We start from the raw sequence: 26,926 nt of genomic DNA, 5'->3' as shown, positions 1-26,926 counted from the left end.
TTATAGGCTAAGGAGGACCATAATGCAACCCTAATGCTAGCCAAATGAAATGTAAATGTGAAGCACATGGGTGCACATGGCACATGAGTGCACAAATGAGCACATGGGGAGGGGTGTGTCTAGTTTTTATGCTCACCCCCTCCATGGGCTTTCTAGACCGGCCTTGGTAAATTTAGAGGTTTTTTTAGAAACTCTAAGTTTACCTAGGTTGGTGTTTTAGGTGCCAAAATTAATTCTAAGAAAATTAAAAATAAAGTTCCTATACTAATTTTGACAAGAAATTAAAGTCTACTCTACACTAGAGTCTACATGTAAAAGAACGTCTTCTTGGATCCTCTTGGCCATAACTCTATGGTTGGCCCAAATCTACCCTTTGGTGGGCTTGCATGTGGGCTTGTGCTTGGGCCTCTTCCGTCAATTTGAAAGGTAGATATTGGTTGTCACAGTACAAGAGATACGTCTGTGTGTGATGCACTTGAAGATCTGGCATTAAGTAAGTGAGTTATTGGATCTCACAAGTTTTTGAGGCAATAGCCATATACTCAACTTCAGATGAACTTCTAGATATAGTAGTCTATTTCTTTGATTTCCAAGAAATGGGTGAATGACCAAGATAAATAATGTAGTAGTCACTTACATATCACCTTGTATTTGGGCATCTTGCCTAATCGAAGTCGCTAAAAGATTTAAACTGGACATCACTATCAATAACAAGAAAGATTCCTAAACTAGAGGTTTGTTTAAGGTATCAAAGATTGTGCAAAGAAGCTTGGTGATGTTTAGTATTAGGTGTAACGACAAATTAACTTAAGTGACACACAACTTGTGTTATGTCAAGCCCATTGTTTGTGAGATAAATGAGTTTTCCAATGAACCTTTTATAAGAAGAAAGATTATTGAGAAGATCTCTAGAGTTGGAACATGCATGTTTGGAGAAGTTAATAGGAGTATAGATAGGAGCACATCCAATCATTCATGTTTCATTAAGGAGATCAAGGGTGTACTTCCTTTGACATAAGTGTAAGCCTTTGTTGGTTCTTGCTACCTCAAAGCCAGTGAAATATCTTAAATCACCTATATTTTCTATTTTAAAAGTTTGGTCAAGTAAAGAGATTATATTATTAATTTCAGAAATGTCATTTATAGTCAAAGCAACATCATCAATATAGACAAGTAAAGTTGTCACTTTTGAACCAGAAAAGTTAAGGAATAATGAATGATCACCAGTGGCTTGTTTGTATTTATGCAAAAGAAGAAAATCGGAAAGTTTAGCATTTCATTGTCTACTAGCTTGTTTAAGCCCATAAAGAGATTTATGCAAATGAAAAACTTGATTTTCTTTGTTATGATTTAAGCTAAGGAGAATTTTCATGTAAACCTCTTCCTTTAAATCTCCATGTAAAAGGGAATTCTTAACATCTAATTGTTTAATGCGTCAATTGTGAACAAGCCAAAGATAATAAAAGTCTAACGTCATTTTAGCTACATGAGAAAATGTATCAGTATAATTCAAACCCTTTAATTGAGTATACTCATTTGCTACAAGACGAGCTTTATATTTATCTAGTGTACCATCAACTTTATACTTTATAGACTCACTTGCAGCCAATTGTAGTCTTGCTCTCGAGTAAGGTTGTAATAGTCCATGTATTATTCTTTTCCAAGGCCGAAAGTTCATCATTCATGGCTTTTTTCCATTCTTCTTATTGCGAAGAAAATTCATTGCTTATTGGTTCAGAATGAGCATCAATTGAAAGGATAACCTATTTAAATCCAATAAAAAGTCTAACAAGTGAAATAAAGGATTTTATGGGATATCTAACTTTGCTATTACAAGATGCAAGAGTAGTTGAAAAATCATGAAAATATGCAAGAGTGACTCTATCCCTAGTGAATATTTTAAGAACAGTTTGATCAATGATAGATTCATGTTTTGTGTTATCAACCTCGATCTCAATAATATTGTGATTATTAATAGTTTCCATCTTAGTATTAATTTCCATGAAATCAATAACATAGGTAGTTTGATTATTACGATGAATAGGTAAAGAAATCAATGAAGGATTTTTGTTTTCTTCAAAAAACTTTGTATAAGGAAACTCAACCTCATAAAATAACATTCCTAACAACACTAATACCATGATATCAAAGATCATAAACTATATAAATTTGTGTGTTAGGTTTAAAATCAAGAAAGATTCCAATTTTAGCTCGATGATCAAACTTTTTCCTATTGGCAGTTATAGTGAATATATAGCAAAGACATCTAAACACACAAATTTGAGTTAAGTCAAACATTTTATTATACAACCTTTCAAGATGGTCCAACTCCCATTTCTTGTGCATCCTTTGTATAGAAGCCAATAACATCTTCCTCTCCAGCTCTTATTTCAGATTCTTCTCTAAGTCTATCCCAACTCCAGACACTCCTGCTTCCCCTGAAAAATTGTGCCTATCCCCAGGCCAAGATAGATAATCATCAAATTCAGTGGGTGTCAACGACGAATTATTTAGTACCAACTGTGGATTTGGTGTGACTCATTTTTCTGCACTTGTAAGAATAAGCATTTCTCAAACCAAAGTGTTTTATTTGATTGACATTTTAACAAACACTTGGTATGCATGATATAGAATGACATTGAATGAGTAATTTTTGGTATTTAATCCATGGAAGACAGTGCTTAACTTTGGATAAACTCAAAATAACAATCATATTCAATAACAAAACATTAAAATATCAACAAGATTGAATCTTTGAGTTTATAACAATTTAGCAATGAAATTTTAAAATGAATGGAGAAGGCAACAAGCTTGAATGGAAATGGCAACAATGATGGCTATGGAGATGATAGATTTATACATAAAGCATTTACCTTGATAATGGAAATGTAGATGAGTATGAAAGCTTTGGGATGAAATTTTTAAAACTGGGAACGCTTTACTGAAAATGAGTTAGGGTGCAGGATTTTCAAATTGATTTTAAAATGCTGCAGTTTTTTTTTTTTTTAGACAAAACCCACTAGCTTAGGCTAGATCTTTTTAGCTCAAGCTAAAGTTTGGCAGATAACAATAGATTTGTTTAGCTCTGGATAAAATTTGGTTGAGAGCAACAAATTTGTTTAGCTCAGGCTAAAATTTGGCCGAGAGCAACAGAGTTTTCTAGCTCAAGCTAGCTCACTTTAGCTCAGGCTAGAATTTGACAGAGAGCAACAAAGATTTTTAGCTCGGGCTAGCTCAATTTAGCTCAAGCTAAAGTTGCAAAACAAAATTTCTTTCTTTTTCTGCATATCTAGCTTAGGCTAAAAGTTATAGCTTAAGCTAAAACTACCCTGCAATGAAATTTTCAATTTATCTTTGCCAAAAGTTTCAAACCTTTCTAAGCTTTCTTCCATCCATTCATTTCACCTAACATTTCAAACCTACATGACCATTTCACATATCAAACTAGTTTTAAAGACATCAAATATTAAAACATACTACTAAATCAAAACAAAAATTAAAGACACATTTCAAAACAAAACTTTGGGTTGCCTCTCAGCAAGCGCTCGTTTAACGTCATATAGTTTAACGCCTGATTAATGTCATTAAAGGTTCAACAAAAATCACATCCACTCTAAAACACTCTCTTTGATCATTTGAATATTTCATTGCTTCAAAAACATTAAAGCTTACTTCTTCATCTTGAGCACAAACCTTCAATCTTCCTTTGTCTACATCAATTATAACTTTGGCAGTTTTCATGAATGGTCTTCCCAGTATTAAAGGTACTTCAACATCTTCTTCAATATCCATTACAACAAAATCTACTGGGAATAGAAATTTATCTACCTTTACCAACAGATCTTCAACTATTCCATGTGGATATTTGATTGATCTATCAGCCAACTACAAACTCATTCTTGTTGGTTTCACTTCTACATCTCCAATTTTCTTCAGCATTGATAAAGGCATTAAATTAATACTAGCTCCAAGATCCAATAATGCCTTTTCAACAGTAAGATTTCTTATGGTAACTGGCAAAGTGAAACTCCCAGGTTCTCTGGATTTCTGTGGTAATGATTTTTTAATTATAGCACTGCATCCAGCTTACAATTCAACTATCTCATGGTCATTGAATTTTCTTTTCTTTGTCAATAATTCCTTCATGAATTTAGCATATGTAGGCATCTACTTTAAAGCTTCAGTAAAAGCAATGTTAATTTGCAATCTTTTGAGAATATCCATAAATCTTGCAAATTGTCTTTCTTTACATTTCTTTGTAGGAGCATGTGGATAAGGTACATCTTTTATAGGAACACTCCTCTCTTGTTTTTCACTTTTTTGATTTTTTTTCTATTTTCTCTCCAATATCTACAACATCTTCCTTATTCCTTCTTTCTCTTTCCTCACACTCAATTTGTTTTTTTTCAATCTCTATATCTTTTAAAACCTCATCCTCAATAACTAAATTATCTCCAATTCCTTTTCTATAACTTTCCCACTTCTGGTAGTGATAGAATTGCAATGCTCCTTTGGATTGGTTTGTGTATTGGCTGAAAATTGACTTCCTTGATTATCAGCTAACTGTTTAGCCAGCTGCCCCACCTGTGTCTCTAAATTCCTATTGATGCTTTAGTATTTTTCTGATTGGATAGAGAGGCTTGCATGAACTTCTCAAAAGTATCCTCCATATTTGATGTTCTCTCATGAATGGAAGGATAATGTCGTTGGAACCAAGGAACTTGCCTGTTAGATGATCCAACTTCTTGCTTCCATCCAAAACCTTGATTTGGATTATTCCTCCACCCTTGAGCCATGTTATTTGGATAGTTAGATGAAAAGCCTCCTTGCCTTCCTTGATTATTCATATACTGAACTTCTTCCTCTGATGGATTTTGATAAAAGCATTGGCCATTAAGATGATCTCCCCCACAAAAATCACACTTCAAAGCTTGATTCTGAATTGAAGGAGAATTTACTGCACGTAATTGTTGAGGCAGTTTTGACATTTTCTTGGTTAATGCCTCAATTTGCTGAGTCAAAATCTTATTTTGTGCTAAAATTGCATCTGAAGTACTAAGATCCAGCACCCCTTTCTTTTGCACTGTATATCTATCGTGTTGAGCTTGGTAATCTGTTGAGGCTAAGGCATCAATGATTCTTGTAGCTTGTTCTGCATCAACACTCTTCATTGTACCTCCTTATGTAGCATCCAAGATCATTTTAGTATTGTTGAAGATGGATGTTGCCTCTTCAAGACAAAGTGTTTGATGAAGCCAAATGTGTAATTTTCCTTAGTGTTTGTATTTTCTTTAAGGATGTCTTAGGTATAGATTAGAGGTTGTTTAAAGTGGGCTTTTTGCTGGGTAACCCACCTCTTAACCCCTGACCATGTGATAAGAGCAAGCACAAGTCTTATGAAAATGTTTTTCACATGTTTTGTAAAAATATCCTTTACTGCATAGAAAATGAATCTGTTCTTCTCTAAATGAATAGATTCTTTTCTTAAACTGATGCCTTGATTAAGTGTTTTTTGAAAATCATGTTTTATGCATCAAGTATCTTGACTAAGTCTTCATTCCATCAAAACGACCGTGTTTCATTTGTTAAAAAGTTCTTGTTATCATTTTAAAAATGAATTTGTTCTTTTGTAAATGAATAGATTATTTTTAGTTTGGTGCCATGTTTTCTTAAAAGGGTTTTCACAACTTTATCTTTGCACCAGGGAGTTTGACTAAGTCTCTTACATCTAACAAAATCTCTCACTGCTCTCATAAAACAAACTTGTTCATTTTATTTTCAATCTGTTCATTTTATAACTGCTTTAACTGTTTTTTGAAAGTCTTTTATAAAATGTTTCTTATAAAAGGAGAGTTGTTTCATACATGAAATAAACGTTGAGAAAACAAGTTTTACAACAGAGATTGAGTGTTTTTGCATTGAATAAATACATGTTCTTGAAGGATTTTCAAAACTAGAAATTGTGCTTGTTCTTGCTTGGTTCTAAGGCTTGGTTGGAGGTGCTGTCACACTGTGTGCAATCTGATCTACCGGTCTAAGACAGATTTTTGTACTCTCATACCAGGTGTATTCGTTTCTTCTTTCAATTCCTTGTAAAGTGTGATTGTAAAACTCTTCTTGATAGGGTTTCTTGAAGAGTTGTGTGTGCTGGAATAGTGTTTTTCAGCAAGGTGTGCCATGTTCTTATAGGGTTCAAGAACAGTGGTTGTGTAAGTGTTTTGAATTGTGTTTTAGTGGATTTCACCTTGGATTAGGTGAGACTGGATGTAGCTCAATTGAGTGAACCAGTATAATCTCGTTGTGTTCAAATCTCTCTTGATCTCTGCACTCATTTACTGTTTTGTTTGCTGATCTGTCAGAAAAATAAACCTGTTCAGTTAAAATTGAATCTGTTCATTTTGGGTTTATTCATACTGTTCTTATTTTCTAGAAAACCAATTTAAAACTTTTTTTGAAACACTGTATGGGTTGTTAAACATAATTGGAGTTCATTGTTCAGTGAAAGTTAACTCAATCAATTGACAAGTTTAATCAAAAGGTCAATTGTGTTTTCAAGAATTGTATTGTACTGATTCTGCTGTTTCATTTTATTCCATAGAAATTAATGTGAACATTTGCTAGCTGATCAACTTGCTTAATATCACAGAATCTCACAACTGTATAATTGTCTTAACACACTAAGCAAAATAAAAATAAATTTGTTCATTGCTAAATAAATAGATTATTTTCCTCTGTTAAGCACAAAGATCAAATTTGTGCGAAAGTTTTTAAAAACTCAATTCACCCTCCTCTTGAACTTTGACATTATTGAACCCAACATGTATCAAGTCTCAAACCATTGTGGAATATGTTCAATTGAGCAATATCCTCAAAGCCATGATTAGGACACCTTCTTAACATCACTTTAAAACGTTCCCAAGCTTCACAAAAAGGTTCATCTGGCCCTTGCCTGAATGTGGAGATATCAGACTTAGCCTTGATATATCGAGAGAGTGGGAAGAATCTATGTAGGAATTTCTCTTCTACATCATTCCAACTACTTAGAATCTGGTTTGAATGCGACTTTAACCATTCTTTTGCTTTGCTTGCAAGTGAGAAAGGAAATAGACGCAAATAAACAGATTCAATATCATTTTCCTCAAAGCCCATGGTCCCAACCAACTCATAGAATGTGGATAGATGAGTATAAGGGTCTTCCTGATCCATTTCAGTGAATTGATGAGTGCTGATTAAGCTAAGAAAAGTTGGCTTCATTTCTAATGATTTGGTGGCAGGAGGTATGGCTATGCTGGAAAAATGCCTCGGTCCGTGTTGCATAGCATAGTCTCCCAATGTCCTTCTAGGTGGATTTTGTGTATTTTCAGCCATTTGGAACTCTGTTTGATTGTGTGAGTTGAGAGTGTTGGAAGATTCTCCTTTTGTTTGTCCTTGCTTCTTCTTTTCTTCTCTATTCTTGCTTTGATTTTTTCTAGGTGTCTTCTCAATTTCTGGATCAAATTCCAATTGATCTTTAGGAACCTGTCCTCTTAATAGCATGTAAGTAAGACAACTCAAGCTAGGATTAACACAGAATAAAAGAATAATACCTAAAAAAATGTCTATTCACAATACTTAATAACTTATACTTCAGAAATTCTTATAAGAAATTGTTCCCCGGCAACGGCGCCAAAAACTTGTTGATTTTTCTCGGCAAGTATACCGAATCAACTGTAATATAGTACTCTTTAAAGTATGAATGTTGAACCCACAGAGAAAAATTCTAATTAAGATGTTCTATTATAAAACTCATTAAGTATACAAAATAATTTTGAGAACTTTTTCATAAACAAATTAAAGATTTCACAAGTAACTCAAAGATTTAGGGTTTGATTCAACCAAAAACAAAACTAACTTATCAAATATAGAGAAAGATACTTGGGATTGAATTGCGTTTATCTCAATCATGTGTATTTTTTAATAATACAATATATAATACTCAAAACTACTTATTCTTGATGCTTAATTTAAAGTCATTCATCTTGATTCCTCACAGATGAAATTCATAAGATAATTTCTCAAACCCTGATTCCTTAGATATATAACAAATCATCCAGCTTTAGGAACAAAATTATGATGCAATCAATAACCTGAAATCTATTCCTAGCATTACAAGTTATCAGGTATTTTTGTCTATTTCAGATCCTTAAAGGTACTTTCTAGTTAAATTTAAGGATCAAAATCAAGACTCCATTGATCAGATAGAATCAAGCAATAAGCATGAAACGAAAATACCTAGAATGAGTAGAAAAGAGAATATTATATATATATATATATATCACCAATAATACATTTGATCAAAGTAAATTACATTCAATCCCAAGTTAGAAAGCACTTAGCCACTCATGACAGCTCCTTCAATCTTCATTCTTGATCTGGATTGGATAAGAAGGGCTTATCTGAGCAAGTTCTTCTCCTAAGAACAGAGTTCTCCTTCTTCTTCTCTCACTAATCTCTCTCTATAAAAATCCAATCTTTTTCCACCGCCTCCTTTTGAGTTGTGTTTCAAAATTTATATATTGAACTTTAGCTCAAGCTAGCCAATTTAGCTTAAGCTAGATCTTTCGGTGCATTTTTAGCTTGAGCTAGTAATTCTAGCCTGAGCTAGATTAGTACTGCACCTTTAATCAACTCTGGACAGTTTTAGCTTGAGCTAGCAATTCTCTAACTTTAGCTAAATCTTCTTGTGATCCAATTAAGTTTTTGCTTTCTTTCTTTCAATGCTTCATATTCATCTGCAATTTACACAAAAATTGAGATTAAATTTCTTCATTTGTTTCTTGGTTCAAAATATATAATTGGATTCAATAATTCTCAAATTAGGGTAATTTTCTTACATTAAGCAACAATTAAGTTCCAAAGTGTTCAATTTTCTCAATCATAAAAACTACACATTGGCACTTATCAATCTCATATCTTCCTCTGTTTTTTTATTTATTTATTTCTTACATTCTGGTTTCATGAATTCCACTCCTCCATCATAAAAAAGGATTAAAACTAGAGTTGTAAGATCGGGAGGATGTCTTGAGGGCTGGTTTTCAGGAGACAATGAATTGATTGAGAAATATCGCTTTGAAACAAGAAGAAAAGTGATAAACAATCCAAAAGTTGTCTCTTTTAGCTGGTTGAAGAGTCAAAAGCTGGACGATGTGAGAAGACTTCTCAAAGAACAACTACTGAAGAGGTTCTTGGAGATGAAAGGGAACATCTATCCATACCTCATTTGGGTTTTCTACACCAACTTAAAGTTTGAAGGTAACAATCTTGTTTCTCATGTCAAAGGTGTGGATATAGAGATCACTCATGAAGTGTGGGCTGTTGTGACTGTCCTAAAGTATACTGGCTTGAGAATCAATAAAGGAAACATTGGTGTGGTGGAAGACTTCAACAAAATTCAATATTACAAAAGCTGTTTGAAGAATCCTCATGCACAAGTAAGAACTTGTTCGGTTGGAGGGTTAAAATTGAATGAAAGATTGTTGGCTCTTAATGTCACTTGGATTCTAACACCAAGAGGGAGCAACCATTTTGTTCTAAGTGAGGAAGATCTTGTCTACATATACTGCATAATGAGCAAAATCAAGATTAATTGGATCCATATCATCAAGGAACACATGCAAAAATCTACGAGGTTAAGTGATTATCATTATCCTTATGCTAACTTGATTTCTAAATTCTTAAACTGTTTTGAAGTGAATCTTGAGGATGAAACATTTGAGTTGGTGAAATCAACATTTGAAGTGAACAATGGATCACTAAGCAAGATGGGCTTTACCAAGATCAATGGAAGATGGGTAAGTAAGGATGGTGAACATGGTGGTTCCTCAAGTGGCTTTCATGCTGAACATGGCGAAGAAGATCAAGAAGCTGTTGAAGGTGTTGATATGGATGTTCCAGATGAAGAACAACCTGTTACTAACTTTGGTGTTGGAACAAGTGCTGGACATCAAGGAAATAGGACTCCTTCAATGTCTTCCTTTGAGAGCTACATGGTGAATAAGCTAGAAGGCTTTGCTGAAAACCAAAGGAATCTTCATGATCTTTGTGTTACAAATTTTCAGAACTTTGACAATAGATTTCAAAGCATGAATACACGTTTTCAGACCCTTGATGAACAAATTGAAGTTGTTCAGAATCATTTGTTTGAGTTGCAATATGGGAGAGAAGATTGAAGAAAAACAATCGGTTGATATCACGAAACAACCGATTGTGAAGCTTGGAAGACAAGTCTTTATTGTTCTTTCTATGTTTGTATTGCTCTATTTTGGAATATTTTGTTTTTATCTCTTCCTAAAGTCTATTTGTGAAGACAAATAGGGGGAGAATATGGTTTTTGTGTTGTCCTACAAACTGTTATAACTCTGCTATATCTCTGTTTTAAGTTTCTACTGCATTATTGGTTTGTATGGAGCTGTTTTGTGGTTAGTTTAGGCTGGTTTTTCTACTTTTTGATTTATGCAGAAAACTAGTTGATATATGATCATAACCTACTATAAGAGATGCTTTGGATTGCATAGCTTTTTGTTTTGCAGGTGTTGTTTCAGATTCAATCAAGATCAACACAAGCAACCAGGAATTTGTCTTCATCAAATAGGGGGAGATTGTTGATCAAGAGTGATGGAAGAGGCCCTGACACCAATCCTTTCAAAGGCCACCAAAATATCAAATTAAGGCAATCACTAGAGTTATGGTCAAAGAGGGGTCAAGAGGACACATTCTACATGTCATAAACTCTAGTGTAGAATAGTTTTTACATTTTTTGTCAAAAGTAGCATAGTTTAATTCTTTTGTATTTTTGTTGAAACATGCAAAGTGGTATCTAAAATGCTAACCTAAGTTTAATTAGAGTTTCCTACTCCTAATTAAACTTAGGTCCAACCCACATTTAGCCTAAGTGGAGCGTAAGGTTCTAGAACTCCTATCACATGGAAGAATTCTAGAACCTACCTCACATGTGCTGAAATTAGGAGTCACCTTCCCATGTGCCAACATTTGAATTTCCCTCCAATTCTCTTTTCATTTTCAGCCCACTCTTGCTATATATAGAGGAGTTTGGGTCATGTAAATTGAAGATTAATTGAATAGTGAAATGCTGCCAAAATTGTGCCATTCTCACTCCTTGCCTAAACTCTCTTAGGAATAGGCTTTTAATCTTCAAACCTTCACCTACAAAGGGAGTTGGCCGAACCACTCCTACTCTTCCTACTTGTCATGCACTTCTAAGGCTATCACAACTCTTAGGAGAACCTTGTTCCACCATCAATCCATGGAGCTTCCGCATTCATCAACAAAAACAGCAAGAAAGGAGACACAAATCCATCAAAGAGTGATCAAGTGCTTTGAAGAATCCAAATCCAAGATGTTTGATCAAAAGGCTGGTGTTGTTGTTGTTTCTGGGTGGGATCTGGATATAATAGAATGTGATCCACTCTTTTGTTGAATCTAAAACTGATGTGATTTAAAACCTTTTTGAAATAAAGTGTTTTCCAACTAAGTGAAAAACAACCTGTTGTTTTGTCGAATCAACTGGTTGGTTTACTCTTATGAGTTTTTAAAAGGTTGAAAATTGTTTTAGTATGGTTGACTTAACTGTCAAGTCAAACAATCAGTTGTTTCGTGGTTTCAACCGATTGTTTCTTTGAAAATCCTAACAGAATTCAGTTTTGAATGTTGAATCTGCTTTAAATGTTTTTCAACTGAATACATTCCTTCATTAAATGTTTTGACCAATCTTTGGAAAATATAAATGGTTTGTTTATGTTTTCAAACATGCAAGAGAAACAGTTTGTGTTTTTTAGTTGTGACAAGGTTGATTCTAAGATTTGAACATTCACATCAAGCTTTGGGTTTTTAAAAGAGAGTGGAATGGGATTGCAATTATATTGATTTCATTTTGTACTGTGAACAAGAGTAATCCTTTTTAAACCTACTGTATTTATGGTGTTGTGTTGCCAAGGAGTGTTGTTTGTTCTTTAGGTGGTCAAGATCAATACTCTTGGTATGTTTTGCCAAAGGTAGTGTGTTTCTTGAAGGGCTCAAGGTCACTACTTTGGTGGTTTTTGTTTTGTAATCTGGTTTGATTTCTTAGTGGATTACCTAGTAGTATTCTAAGGACTGCATGTAGCTCTTGGTTTAAGAGTGAACCAGTATAAACTGTTGGTGTATCTCTCTCTCTTACTCTGAACTCATTTACATCCTGTTTTAGGCTTTGCTGATATAAACAACCGATTGTTTTTCTGTTGCTTTGTTGTTTTATTGCTTAAATTCTTGGCAAACTTGATTCCTGTTCTGGATTCACACAAAGAATTTTGTTAAATCTGAAAAAGTTTTCAAAAACCTCTCTTAAACAATTCAGCCCCCTCTCGTTTAAGGTCATATATTCTAACACATCTAGCCTCAGGTTCACTTAGACCGTCTAGTATGTTTCACTTAGACCATCTAAATTTATGTGTTTTTTTTTTTTGGCTTAAGATGCTCTTGGTTTTCTATATAAAAGACCATGTTATTTCCTTAGTGCGTTGGTTTTTTTATGATTTTTTTTTCAGATAATAAATTTTTTATCTAGTTCTCATAAAGCTTGTGTCTACGCCTCAGGTTCATTTTGACGATCAATTAGACAAACCCCGAACCTTTGGTTCAACACCAACACAGTCATAAATTGGATATTTTATCTGTGCCTCAAGCCATATAGTTCACTCTATCCTCCCTTTGATGAGATTGGACTTTATTCAAATTGAATTAAAGTTGTAAGAGGTATGACGACTATTGAGTATTACTTTTACACTAAAATTAACAACTTTACAAAAAGAACTTAACAACATTAATTCACTACAAGAAAAATCCAATTTATCTACGGATAAAATCCGTAGGTAAATCAACATTACCTACGGAAAAAAATCTGTATGTAATACCCACGGACTTCCATATACTTTATTTTTAAAATTTTAATTATTATTTGAATTTTTTTTATTATTTACAAATATTATTTTTTGCCAATTTTTATGATTATTATTATATATGCTATGACAATTATAATTAATGTTAAAACTAAAGCTTGTGTCTACGCCTCAGGTTCATTTTGACGATCAATTAGACAAACCCCGAACCTTTGGTTCAACACCAACACAGTCATAAATTGGATATTTTATCTGTGCCTCAAGCCATATAGTTCACTCTATCCTCCCTTTGATGAGATTGGACTTTATTCAAATTGAATTAAAGTTGTAAGAGGTATGACGACTATTGAGTATTACTTTTACACTAAAATTAACAACTTTACAAAAAGAACTTAACAACATTAATTCACTACAAGAAAAATCCAATTTATCTACGGATAAAATCCGTAGGTAAATCAACATTACCTACGGAAAAAAATCTGTATGTAATACCCACGGACTTCCATATACTTTATTTTTAAAATTTTAATTATTATTTGAATTTTTTTTATTATTTACAAATATTATTTTTTGCCAATTTTTATGATTATTATTATATATGCTATGACAATTATAATTAATGTTAAAACTAAACTACAGCAGATGAGACTCGAAGTCACGTCTTTTGAGAAAGGTCCATAGAAGTTTTAACCATTACACTAATCAAATTTTGTGGTCATGTTATGATTATTATTATATTTATGAGTATGATTATCAATATTAATATAATTAATAAAATAAAAATTAATAACATTCTTCATATATTTAATATCATCATTATTATTAATATTATTAATATTATTAAATATTATTAATATTATCAAATATTATTAATATTATTAAATATTATAAAGATTATTAAATATTATTCAATATTACTAATATTATTAAATATTATTAATATAATTCAATATTATTAATATTATTAAATATTATTAATATTATTAAATATTATTAATATTATTAAATATTATTAATATTATTAAATATTATTAATATTATTAATATTATTAATATTATTAATATTATTAATATTATTAATATTATTAATATTATTAATATTATTAATATTATTAATATTATTAATATTATTAATATTATTAATATTATTAATATTATTAAATATTATTAAATATTATTAATATTACTAAATATTATAATATTATTAAATATTAGTAATATTATTAAATATTAGTAATATTATTAAATATTAGTAATATTATTAAATATTAGTAATATTATTAAATATTAGTAATATTATTAAATATTAGTAATATTATTAAATATTTTAATATTATTAATATTAATAAATATTTTAATATTATTAATATTAATAAATATTAAATATTATTAATATTAATAATATTATAAATATTATTAAATATTATTAAATATTATTAATATTATTAATATTATTAATATTATTAATATTATTAAATATTATTAATATTATTAAATATTATTAATATTATTAAGTATTATTAATATTATTAAGTATTATTAATATTATTAAATATTATTAATATTATTAAATATTATTAATATTATTAAATATCATTAATATTATTAAATATTATTAATATTATTAATATCATTTAATATGATTAATATTTTAAATATTTATTAATATTTATTAATATTATTAAATATTTATTAATATTATTAAATATTTATTAATATTATTAAATATTATAAATAGTGTTAATATTATTAATATTATTAATATTATAAATAATGTTAATTTTATATATATTTTTATTAATATTATTTATATTATTAATGTTATTATTACTGATATTATTAATTTTGTTATATTACTAATATCATTAATATTATTATTATTAATATTATTTATATTTTTAATATAATACTAATTATATTATTTAAATTATTATATTAATATTAATAATATGTATAAATTAGTTATGATTATTATTATTTATGAATATGAATTACGATTTTTTATATTATATTAATATTTTTAATATTATATATATAATTATTATGATAATAGTTGGTAGGTAATAGAGATCAGTGGGTGATAGTTCGTAGCTAATAGAGATTCGTGAGTAATAGTTGGTAGGTAATAGAGATTCATAGATAAAAGTTGGTAGGTAATAAGATCCGTAGGTAATGTTGAATTTACCTACGGATTCAGAATTTGTGGGTAATAGTTGGTAGGTAATGCTGATTTTACCTACGGATTCAGAATCTGTGGGTAATGTCCGTATGTAATGTTGTTCGTAGGTAATATCCGTAAGTAATATCCGTAGGTAATGCTGAATTTACCTACGAACTCAGATCCATGTGTAAAAATCTGTATATAATACTGATTTTTTTTTAGTGTTTAGTGTTAAACCTAGTCGTGCTCACGACTTCCTTAGTCTTCTTTATCGAATCAAAGTCATGGTGTATTCTTTTATAAATTGAAGTTATGTTCGGGGTTAAAAGCTTTTTAAGAATGAAATGCTACTCAAGCATGACTAATCCATTTTCATATTTTTTTTCAAATTTGACCATTTTAATAAATTTGGTGCAAAATTGCACTATTCTTGTAAAAAATTCAAAAAAATGAGACAAAAAGAATTCAGCAATGCAAGCAAGGGCATGAATTCAAACCTTTTTTAAGTGAAGTATATTGAATCTGACAATTAAAAGGTATTTCCTCAATTTAATCCTCATCCTATCCTATATAACTGAGTACTCCAATTATTCACAAATTCTTGTTCATTTGTAAATTCGTTATGAGTGTTTCTTTCTGCACCCCATCAATATCTGAAAAGAAAATTTTATCCCTTTTTAAAATAACTTATGGATTAGTATTTCTGGAATCTTTCCAAACACCCCGGGTGCATGAAGAACTTTGATGAGGTGAAGAGAAACACCCATTCGTAATTGGGTTTAAATTCATGAACCATGTAGTAAATGATTTTGTTAAATGGAGCACTAATAGAAAGTTAGAAACTCTTTCATGACTATGGTGTTACTGTTGCCAAGTTTGAGACTGATTGTGGATGCTTACTAGTCTGTCTTTATTATGTTTTTTACAAGTAAAATTTGGTTCTTCAAGTAAGAAAATTTTCGCAAGACAGAAGTATATACAGATGCACCAATTCGATTATCGTAGTGTAAAGCATACTTATTCTGACAATTTCCAAGTGGTAGGCCTACGCCATAGTTGCAACGTGCTTTTGAAAAAAAGTTTACTAGGGAAAGTGAGAGATATATACTCGAGCAGCGAATTGTTTACAGCATTCAAAACATCTCTCACAATCACCTAGTTATTATTTTGTCACATATACTTTGGAAGCAAAGGACTGTAACCATTACACAACAAACCAAATTTTGAACTGCTAGCAACTGCTGATGAAATCTGAGTGTTTTTCGCAGAGTCTAATTAGCCATTTACAACAAACCAGTTAGTAATATCTCCAAACAGTAGTCTGGTAGGAAGAACAAATTTTGGTAGCAAATCAGCATCATTATCTGTGATTTTATACCCATTGAAACAAATGATATGGACCTTATACTGTGAAGCCATCATATATCCCAGTTCGAGCTGAAGAATTGAGAAATATTTGTTCTGAAAGGAGTGTGTAGTCTGAAAGTTTGGTTTATTAATTGGTGAAACACTAGGCAATCCGAAATTTTGTTGAATGATATTCAAGAGTATTATTCTAAAAAAGTCGTAGAATTTGAGAACTATATTTTCTTTGACGAAATGTTAAGGATAGCCCAGTATCATATCTACAAGAATCTATATTGTAATGGTGTTGTGAGAACATCCGTTACCTTTCCTAATTGTAAAAGGTTTATGATGATTCATTCGTTATTTAGCCAAAAACTCCTTCTCAACTAGACTGAATGTCAGCTTTAAACGTTCTTGCAGATTTTTTAGGATGTTCTTTGTAATCCTCTTCTGATGTTTTGTACTTTTCAGCCATTCCGTTCCAAACAATACCTGTACTTTACATGCCTTTGGGGTCAAATCCTCAATTTGATAGCGAATGTGCAACTGTAGAGCATTGTTAGAAGATATAAGGCAACGGTAAAAAGACAGAAGCAGTAAGACGACAAAAAGGTAAGCCTAGAAAACAAAGATATAACAAATACATCATAGAAAGTTGAGGAACAAGCTAAATTTGGCTTGCTTACATTGAAAAAATCACCAAGGGGAACTCCATGGAAGTTCATAACCTCTTGCAATAGCCAACCCTTTCCTTCTAAAATAGATTTTTGCTGAGTGCTCGTTACTTCAACTCTATAACGTGAAATACGCTTCTCAAACTTATAATACACTGCCCTCTCATATACACCACTGTTCTCAGATACCCAAGGGGTATAAGAATAATTAACACAGCCAGATTTTTCCATGAACATACGATCCAACTCACCCCCACTAAATAGCTCCATCAAGAAACTGGCCTAAATTAATTCAAAGATAAGAAACTATAATGAAACACGAGCATTGGTCAAGTTGTACAAAAAAATCAATAATGAACCAATAATTTTTTGACGGGAGGAGAGAGAGATTACAGGAACAGAAAGTGCACCAGAATGAACCTCAGACATGCTGACATCACCAAGACCGATGAATGACCCACTCTCATCACTTCTAAGGCTTTTAGTTTCAGAGTCTTCTTCAACTAACTGAACCTTCTGCTCAGGACTCAAGGATCTGGCCTTCCAGAGAGCCATGATAGTCCTATACCAGCACCAGAATAGTTTTTAGAGTTGTAAAATAGGATATCTTTAATAATGTAGTTTGTCACCATTAATTTCACAGATAATTTCTTGAAATCATCTATTGACAAGTTGGATGACAAAGCCTCCAAAAACAAGGGCATTTTTTCAGGTGGTCAAAAACTAGTGGCTAGTTGGAAAACAACTACATTAGTGTAAAATAATATAATCAAACACAATTGGAAGATAACATTATCAGATATTTCATACAAAAAATAACTATGGAACCATATCTTGATCAACATGAAACAAAAAACACAAATTAGCATAGTTTTTCTTCATCGTCCATTGGCAACTTGATATTGTATGACTGGTTAAACAAAGAATTGCAGACACCTAAGCACATTAAGAAAAACACTTTCGCACTTTATTTTTCTAGTTCCATGAAGTTATATTGGAATATCAATTTAGTTACCAACTAATGTAAGGAAATGCAATTTACAACAAAGGAAAATATAATAGAAGTTAATGGTTTTCTTCAGAGCATCGGGATAGGAATTGATAAAATGAGTTGCAATGGAATTGTTGATATGGACATTTTTTTAATGTCTAACATTAATTCACCATCATAATTGTTTAATTTAGAGGGGGAGCGACGACAAACAGAACCAAATGTTTTAAGAGAAAATTTAGAATGAGAATGCTTTCTTATTCTAGAGTTTATATACATATACACATAGCATTCATACATATAGGCTCTTAACAGTGTTAGTAGACAGACACTATTTCCTAGGTTAACATTGATTCAGCCTAGCTTCCTAAATACTAATTTTCATGAGCACTAAATGAATTTTATCATGTGATATACATTATTCCAACAAAAACAACCTCAAGGCTTAAACTCAAAATGATACTGGTGTCGTTATACTAAAAGTAACCAGGGTTGCTAAAACAGAGAGCAGACAAAAATTATAGTTTGCTGTTGCAGATAAGCAAATAGAAGAAGCAAGCTTGTACAATAACATAAAATGTCCCCAGTCTACCTGTTTGCAACATTGAAAGACACAAAGGATTGGAAGCGGAACTTCAGTCTGCCATCTTCATCTTGTGTTTTTGCACCATGCCTTGCATCAACACCTCTTCCAGGCCAAAGAGTTACGACAATTATCGGACTTCCCATTGATGAAAATGTAGGAGGAATAATCTGAATATCTTCAATGTCCTCCCAGAGCAAGAAGAATTTTGTCTTGTGTCCAAACAAATTTGCATGGAAACCAATTATTCTTGCTGAAACAAACAGTCTACCCTGAAGAAAACAAACAATTGACAACAACTTAATGAGATAATACGAAAGAAAACATGAGCCCGTTAAAATAAAAATAGAATTTACAATGTCTTTCAACACTACATTACAAACCAACCACACCTGCAGGGGCATTTTTCTTTTTAAATGACAAGTGAAGTCATTGATGAGAAATTCCTCAGGTGGAAGCCCAAAGAGTTTCTGAAAGGCTGAATTTGTTTGAGGAGACCGCAAATTAATCTACAATTTTGTAAATAGGAAAAGAAAAAGGTAGAAAAGGGTGATAAAACAGAAGTACAAAATAATTAATAATAAAAAAAATGCCTGACAACATAGATGGATCCTTACCTTCTTCCCCACCTCTTTCTCCATTTTACTTATATAGTGTTTTACAACATCCCCACGTCTAGTGTTGTTCAGGAAAATTCTTAAGTGCAACTTAGACTGACTTGCCTGAGCCCACTTCCCTTCAAGGGAAACCCATATATCAGCAAGATCTGAGATGTTTGTTTTAAGAAAATTGATTTCAACATGTCCTAGAGCTGTAACGTCATCAAAGGGTCCATCAAAATCATAAACATCCACATCCAGCACAGAAGGAGGATCATCCATTGCATCAAATTCAAATATTTCTGCAAAGACAGGCAATTTTATTAACAAAGAATACTTTATCATCTAACCTAGATCACATGTAGAAGAAAACTAGACTCGTTTGTTAGATCACTGGAGGTGCACATTGATGATAAAGTATCAGGTTTCAAATATATTTACCATTCCATAAAGGATTAGATTTCTTGAACTTGACTGAGCTGGTTCTTGTTTTTCCATTGCAAGTAAACACCACATATGGATCACAAAAAGTCTTAGAATCAAGAGTAGCTAAATTGCTTCCTTCTATTATGGCCACAGTTAGCATCCATCCTTCTCCTTGTGCTTTAATTCCATGATCACTACCTAATAATGTAATACCCCAAAAAAGCCATATCAGGAAAGGCATATAAACAGCAAATAATGTAAACAAGGGCTAGATAATTAAGAAAGAAGGGAGAAGAAATTCCTGGCCAACCCATGAAAAAAATAAACATGTCAGGTGTCAGAGAAAAAGCATAATCAATTAATTCAAATAAAACGTAATTGAATGAAATGTCCATACTACATTAGCATTTGTCAAGTTCTTACTGTTTCCTCCCTACAAAGAAAAAAAGATACAAGTTTAATGATAAAAAAAAGCTGAAAAATGTTTTTAATACCTATAAAGTGAGTGTTTCAATTGTTATCCTTGTAAAACAAATCACTGTTTTTCATCCTATAAAATTCAGCAATCATTGCTTTGTTTAGCCTTGGTATTGATATGAATTATTCATCATTAGATGCAATAACGAACATTGTCAGAGTACTCCTCATCTAACATGATTTATTCTATACTCAAAGTAAAATTACCATGTAAAATGAGAGAATTTTGCATTTGGTACTTACAAAATATTTTTCTTTGATTTTCATTTCTTTGAAATTTGAAGTCATATTTTTATTTAATGTAAATAAACAACATTCGTTTTAGGTTTAACTCTTTACTTGAGAGAATCCAGAGCAGTGTCTGAGCAAAACATGAAATACATTCTTCACCTTTAGGTTTAACTCTTTCTGGTAAGTAAGCTCGTTCTCAATAATAAGTACAAGGCTTTCAATTTTTACGTATCACTTATTTATTTATTTGATCTGAGAGTATTAATTTCGCTATTTTATCCAGTAATTTATTATTGGAGTAAAAGTCCCCCAATACATTTCAGTTTACGGTTTTGTCAAAACGCCGCATAGGATTGAGAAATTTCTTCTGAGCTAAATATAAATTACTCTTTGCTGCAATTCGGCTTGCCTTTTTTTGCTGGTTTTTCTTAGGAGGATCTGCTGTTTCCCACCTTCGAATTTTGTTTTTCTCTCTTAAGGCAATCTGATGGGTGTTTAAAATCAAGCAAATTCTCAAGTTAAAGGATCATAAAAAAAATTAAGGCAATAAAGGGATTACCCTTTCGTGCTCTGGCTTGCATGAAGCGTGAGATTAGACCCACTACTTTTTCACCTTGAAGAACCAAGATAACACATACAACTAATTCCCCAATAGAATCTGGTAGGTCGAGCCAAAAAAATTCAAGCCCTTGAATTCCACTAGGAGATGCCAGCCACATATGCACAAACACGGACATGACCATTAAGAATGTTAAGAAGACTTTGAAGTTAGCTAAATACTGCAGTGCCAGCCTCCAGTCTGACTGAGGCTCTGGTCGTAATGTTGCCAAAGCTTGTTCCTTACTAGAACCAAGGTCCTTTGAGACAACAGCTTTTACAGTCTGACATAACAAAATAGCATATTGATCAAAGCTTTCCCTCATACCTTGCCGAGCTCCGCTTTCTATCATTCCTTTCATCATGGTGCTCTGTACAAAAATCATTCGCCAAGATATCACCAGACGTGAACACTGTTCCCCTGATGGCAACTCTGGTCCAGGTGTGATCACATAGAGTAGTTCTACCTTGAAGGTGCTGCCGTACATAACATCTGGAGTGCTGACACAGGCGAAAACAGCAAAGTTCTTCCCATCAGCCTTTAAATATGTCTGGTCCTCATAGCCTTTGACTGCCTTGATTAATTTAGTGGGTGCCTTGAGGTAACTAAGCGACCTTTTTGAGGTCTCCACACCATTCTCTAACTTCCAAGGACCAACTTGCAGTTCTGTAGTGCCCTGTAGATCAGCCAGTGCCTTGGGAAAATTAGAATCAGGTGAAAATAGCAATGCATTCAAGTCTCGTGGTGCAACTATGTATAATTGATCAATAAGAACTCCTCCTGATAAATTGCTTGGAATTTCACTTCCTTGCTCTGCAGACTGTATTTTTTTCATAGTTTCTTCGAAAGTCTCAATAATAGGGGGGGCCTGGTCCTCCTCAATCTTGATCTCACCAACTTCAACTTTGCATGTTTCAGATTGGTCTGAGTCAATACTTCTGCTGGGTGACATTGAAGCTACATCAGTGCCTTTGTTAAAAATTTGAGCAATTCGGCCAGCAAATGATTTTTGATGCATACAAGATTTCTCCTCCTTAGAACTGGAAGATGCAGTGTCTTCCCTTACAGGAGAAGACAAGTTTGAAAAGCTGACAGAAGACATCGAAGGAGAATTAGTAATTGCATCAGGACATTTTCTTGGAGGTACTAACTGATCACCGATGTCATTTGACTCCCCAGATCCATTACTTTGGGAAATGAATATACTTAAATGAATCTCACCTGTCCAGAAAATGAAAGCAATTGTCACAATTTAAGTTCAATAACATGATCCTCATGCGAGCACAAAATTTTCCAAAAGGACTTGATGCAGAGGACCCTTCAAACTCAACAAAATGCCATTTACATTCCGTGATCAGTAGTCTACATTAGCATGAAAGCGATATAACAACAGGAGGAAATCATGAATTTCACATAATAAACAAACAACCAAGCAAACGGAGAAGGGTGGGGGATGTAAAAAAAATGCCCTAAACAATTGGATAAGGTTGAGGGGAGTTCAGTTGAACAGTACAATATACCAAATTGCTTGTTCTTGCACTTCTTGTTTTTGGATTTCAAAGAATACCAAGCAGAGCCAAGGGATTTAATGTCCTCTTCAAAAACAAGTGCGATAGGCACCTTAAGCCGTCCCACATAGTCATAATTAAAGAACTTGTCCTCATCCATCACAGAGACAACAAGCGAATCTTTAAGGTCGTCGACCCAAAAAGTAAATTGTTCATCCCACATTGGATTCAAACTTTTCATCACTTTGGTCTTGAACTTTTGTTTCCCCAACTGTATCCGCACGTACAGATCACTCAACCCATTGGTATCCGTCAATGCCAAGTTTTTTGCCTCAATCACACGAACCACAAGCTTCATTTTCTAATTATACCCACAATCTTAAGGCAAGAAAGTCAACGTTTTCCTTCAGCAGACCGCAAAAAAAACCTTTCAAAAGGGAAATGCAGTGCATGCAGAAGGAAAAAGATTATTTATAATCAAGCCCCAATAACAACAGATTGGATTGGCCAAACCCAGAACTGAATTGATAAAACGCATGACCAGGGGAAAAATCAACCCAACAATCTGACAGAAACATGTATAATAATATTGATTCTGCCAGAAAAAAAAAAAAAAAAAAAAGACAATTCAGAATTCAACCCAATTCAATCTTTTCGCGACAGACTCATCACTGATGGTTTGGGAAAATGAAAATAAGTGCAGAAAGTCTGGGCCATCACCCGTCAGCATGGCAAGAAAAAAATGTAAATGGAAAAAATGAGGTGAATTTTAAGAGCGGGTGATGCGAGAGAGAAACCCTAAAAAGACACAAACGAATTGAAGGGTGAGAAATGAATGGAAAATTTGAATATCAAAATTAGAAAAGGAGGGAGACGCGGAATGGTGGGTTGAGTCTCTCCCTTTCCCTTTTCCTGTGTTTTTCTTGCTTTCCCATTTTATACAGATGCTATTTCTTTGACCTTGCAATCATCAACCCTACTATGTTATGTCCCAACATTTCAATTTTTTTTTTCTTCTTCCATATCCTCTTAATATACGCTCAACAAAGACACTACCACTCTTTTCTTTACCTTTTTGCCAAAACAAATTTCATCACAATCTCATGGTTATGAAATTGAGGCCCTTTTCTTACCCTTTTTATCAGAACGACATTTTCAAAGGAATCACACACAAGCTGTCGTTAACTGTTTTATTACATTACTGTTTCAAAATAATCATATTTATTATGAAATAACTTTACTTGGATATCTTTACTTTCTTTTTTATTTTAATAAATATATTATTCAATATTTCAAGACAATGGTACTTATTAAATCATAAAATTGAAATACATCTGTCAATACTTTATTTTCTTCAAACAATCTTTCAATGTTTTATTGCAGAAATCAAAACATCAATCATTATGATCTTTTGAATCTAAAACATAAATTCACTTATATTGAAAGGGAATTTCATTAAACATTAAGCCAAACGTAAAAAAAAATATATACTTGTTATATAATATCTAACAAAACTTTATTTTCATATAACAACATTTTAAAAAGTCAATGGAAAAAACACTTTACATTTTCCATAAACATTATATACAGTTCCATTTTTTTATGTTAAATCAATCTAATGTCACTTGAAAGAATCTTAAATATATTTTCATTTTTTAAAATGGAGAAGTTTTATTCTTGTTTGTAAACCCGCCAAAAATCGAAAAATTCAATAAAAAATATATTCTTAGTGCGTCAACAGGAAAAAAAGAGAAAAAAAAATATATTTTGTTAATATAATGTTATCTTAATATTTTTTTTCCTTAAAATATAATAAATGTAAAGTGTTTTTATTTTTATTTCAGAAAAAGTTTTTATTTTTAAATAACATTATTATGTATTATTGAAACTTAAAATTAAATATTATTGTGTGCTTATGTTTATTTTGAATTATAAATTTATAATATATGCTATTTTTAATTTTCAGTATTATTAAGGTATGATGTTATATTTTTAACAGTATTTTATATATTATTTTATTAAGACAATTTTATCCAACCTTGAATTAATGTCTTAACTAATTTATGACCTGTCGGAATTTCAAAACAGGTTCTCAGTTCTAACTTTAATTTAGTTTTAGTTCTTATATAATATTCTTCTACTTTCTTTTCTCCGAATTTGAAATTCTTGTTTTAATATTTCATTTTAAAATACATAAATAATATTTATTTTAAATATTTAAATTTTAGAAATATACATTACTTCTTAACATTATATTGCAAATACTAAGAATGTGCTTCACAAAACAAGCATTAACCGATAATTGATAAACTAGGTTCTAGTTGATAAGTTAATTGGTTTGGTAAGTTATAAGTTTATTAGTTTTGAATTGATTAATTAGTTTCTTGTATCAAAAGTATTTTGCACTATGTCTTGTAAGGGTAACAAAATAATTACTAGTTTATTTGATTAATTTATGAAAAAGTTTGTTTTTTTGTAAGCACCTTATTAAAAAAAGTTATTTAATAATAAATTTTAGGAATGCAAATAAGTTTATTGCAAATTGGAAATGAAATAGTGATTAATTATATATGTCACAAATATATGATGAAAAAATAACTAAATAATTTGTTAACAATACTAATTTGTATAGTGCCTGAAATAATGATAGAAAACAATGGTAACGGTAAGAAACCGTAAATATAAAGACAGAAAAAAAAAGCCCCACTCCTTACCTATTTTCCAACTTTTTTTTTTTTCTCTTTTATACTTCATTTATTTCAAAATTTGATCACGTCACACTGTAGTTGAGGAGTCATTGTACATTTCTATCCGATCAAATTTTCAAATAAAATAAGTTCATTTTTACTTTTTTCATGTGATTTAGTCGTCGATTTAGTCATCAATATTAGTGGGGTCAGTTGAGAAAATTGTTTCTCTCAACTTGATTAAGCTCATACTAAAACTTAGTAATGTTTGGAAAACTTGCTCTATGTTCCTTTTTTGCAGTGGTTACCCTGTTTGAGGTAGAATTTCATCAAAATAAGGAATTATAGGTAATGGAAACTAACTTTAATTTTCAATAGTATTCTAAGCTAAAAGATCTGAATGTGGAGGGAACGTGGTTCCAAGTTTAAATTTCTCTTGCAGTGATATTATTTGATAAAATTGTTTGATTTTATGTTGTGTCAACAAGTATAACTATTAGATTTTGATAGTTTGGAAGTTAAATATTGTTTTTGACATTGTAAATGTTTTGAATGTTATGAATTTTAAAATATTATGTGATTGAATGATATGTATCATATATGAATGATGAAAATTATAACAAATTGATGTCATACATTTGGGATAATGTATGAATTGTTTGATGGTACATTAAGTATGAAAAACCTATATTTATCAGGATTCTCCAGATTCACCGATGATGTAAGTCATATAGACTAATATATCAAGTGGTGAGAAGCTATTGAGGGAGTTCATATACATCGGGTCTCGTTGTAGACACTCGGTATTGGATGTTTGAACTTATCTTAATCCTTTATGTACAGATTAGATGTTAGTATCTGTTAGGAGCATACTTAATGACTCTTCCGGAAGACGATGGATTCATGTGTAGTCAATGTGATTAAAATGAAATCTTGTTATGGATTGAAATGAAATCCAATGATTGTGATTGAAAATAGATCAATGTGTGGTTTATATGAATGAGGGAATTGATATTGAAATTTTATATGACAATATTTAAAGAAATATTTATAAATGATTTGTCTAATTGGTTCTTTTTGCATGGATTAAGTAGGCTGTGAAATTTATTTTCATTAGCTTACCCTTGTTTTTCTTGTTGTGTTGTGAACTACAATGACTGTATTACGTACACGAACAAATGATCATACAGATGTTGGGATTTGTAGGATTTTAGAATGTTATTTTGAACTTTATATTATAATAGTTAGATGCAATTTTTGGAATGTTACAGTAACTAAATTTTAATCACTAAATCTAGGATTCTATAAATGGAAAAAAAATGAGAAAACATAATCAAACTACTATACCAAATGCCTTATTCAATCATACCATGGTTAATATTCTTACTATTATTGTAATTTTAATTATATAATTTAATTATATAATAATAATAATTAATATTTTATAACTATAATAATTATTATTATAATATGATCTCAAATATTTTATGATATTATAACTATATATCTATATTTACTAAATTGGATTTGATTTAGGAGTCTAACCAATATTGATTTACAATTAGAATTTTTGCTTTCACTAATACTTGATCGCAAATAAATTTAACAATAAATATTTTAATTTTAGTGTTCTCGCCGGTTGACTCAGCCGTCTTTGACTTCAAAAGCAGATGGTGGCTCCTCCTATTTCGTGGTGGTTTTTGCTCTCTCCT

The 26,926-nt window shown here is 31.4% G+C and overlaps 1 protein-coding gene and 1 pseudogene across 4 annotated transcripts; one reads left to right on the top strand and one right to left on the bottom strand.

Annotated features, from left to right (window-relative positions):
* Positions 1 to 6,871: 6,871 nt before the first annotated feature.
* Positions 6,872 to 6,977, top strand: LOC137808867 (small nucleolar RNA R71; annotated as a pseudogene).
* Positions 6,978 to 16,568: 9,591 nt separating this feature from the next.
* Positions 16,569 to 23,527, bottom strand: LOC137806808 (C2 and GRAM domain-containing protein At1g03370-like). 4 transcript variants are annotated; one of them, XR_011080415.1, is made up of 9 exons: positions 22,540 to 23,151; positions 20,981 to 22,240; positions 19,729 to 19,911; positions 19,306 to 19,589; positions 19,081 to 19,197; positions 18,698 to 18,960; positions 17,525 to 17,676; positions 17,127 to 17,396; positions 16,569 to 16,986 (listed from the first exon to the last, which is right to left on the bottom strand). XR_011080415.1 is itself a non-coding variant. In XM_068607091.1 (9 exons), exons 1-9 carry the CDS (start codon positions 22,883 to 22,885, stop codon positions 16,801 to 16,803), a joined length of 3,078 nt encoding a protein of 1,025 aa, XP_068463192.1. In that variant the 5' UTR covers positions 22,886 to 23,527; the 3' UTR covers positions 16,569 to 16,800. The 4 variants fall into 4 exon arrangements, 1 of the variants encoding a protein (XP_068463192.1); XM_068607091.1 differs by having other exon boundaries at positions 17,508 to 17,676; positions 22,540 to 23,527; XR_011080414.1 differs by having other exon boundaries at positions 16,619 to 16,986; positions 17,127 to 17,391; positions 17,508 to 17,676; positions 22,540 to 23,423.
* Positions 23,528 to 26,926: the final 3,399 nt, after the last annotated feature.

The sequence above is a fragment of the Phaseolus vulgaris genome, chromosome 3 (assembly GCF_000499845.2).
Source record: "Phaseolus vulgaris cultivar G19833 chromosome 3, P. vulgaris v2.0, whole genome shotgun sequence".
Lineage (NCBI taxonomy): Eukaryota > Viridiplantae > Streptophyta > Magnoliopsida > Fabales > Fabaceae > Phaseolus > Phaseolus vulgaris.
This window is presented reverse-complemented; position numbering and strand designations above follow the sequence as displayed.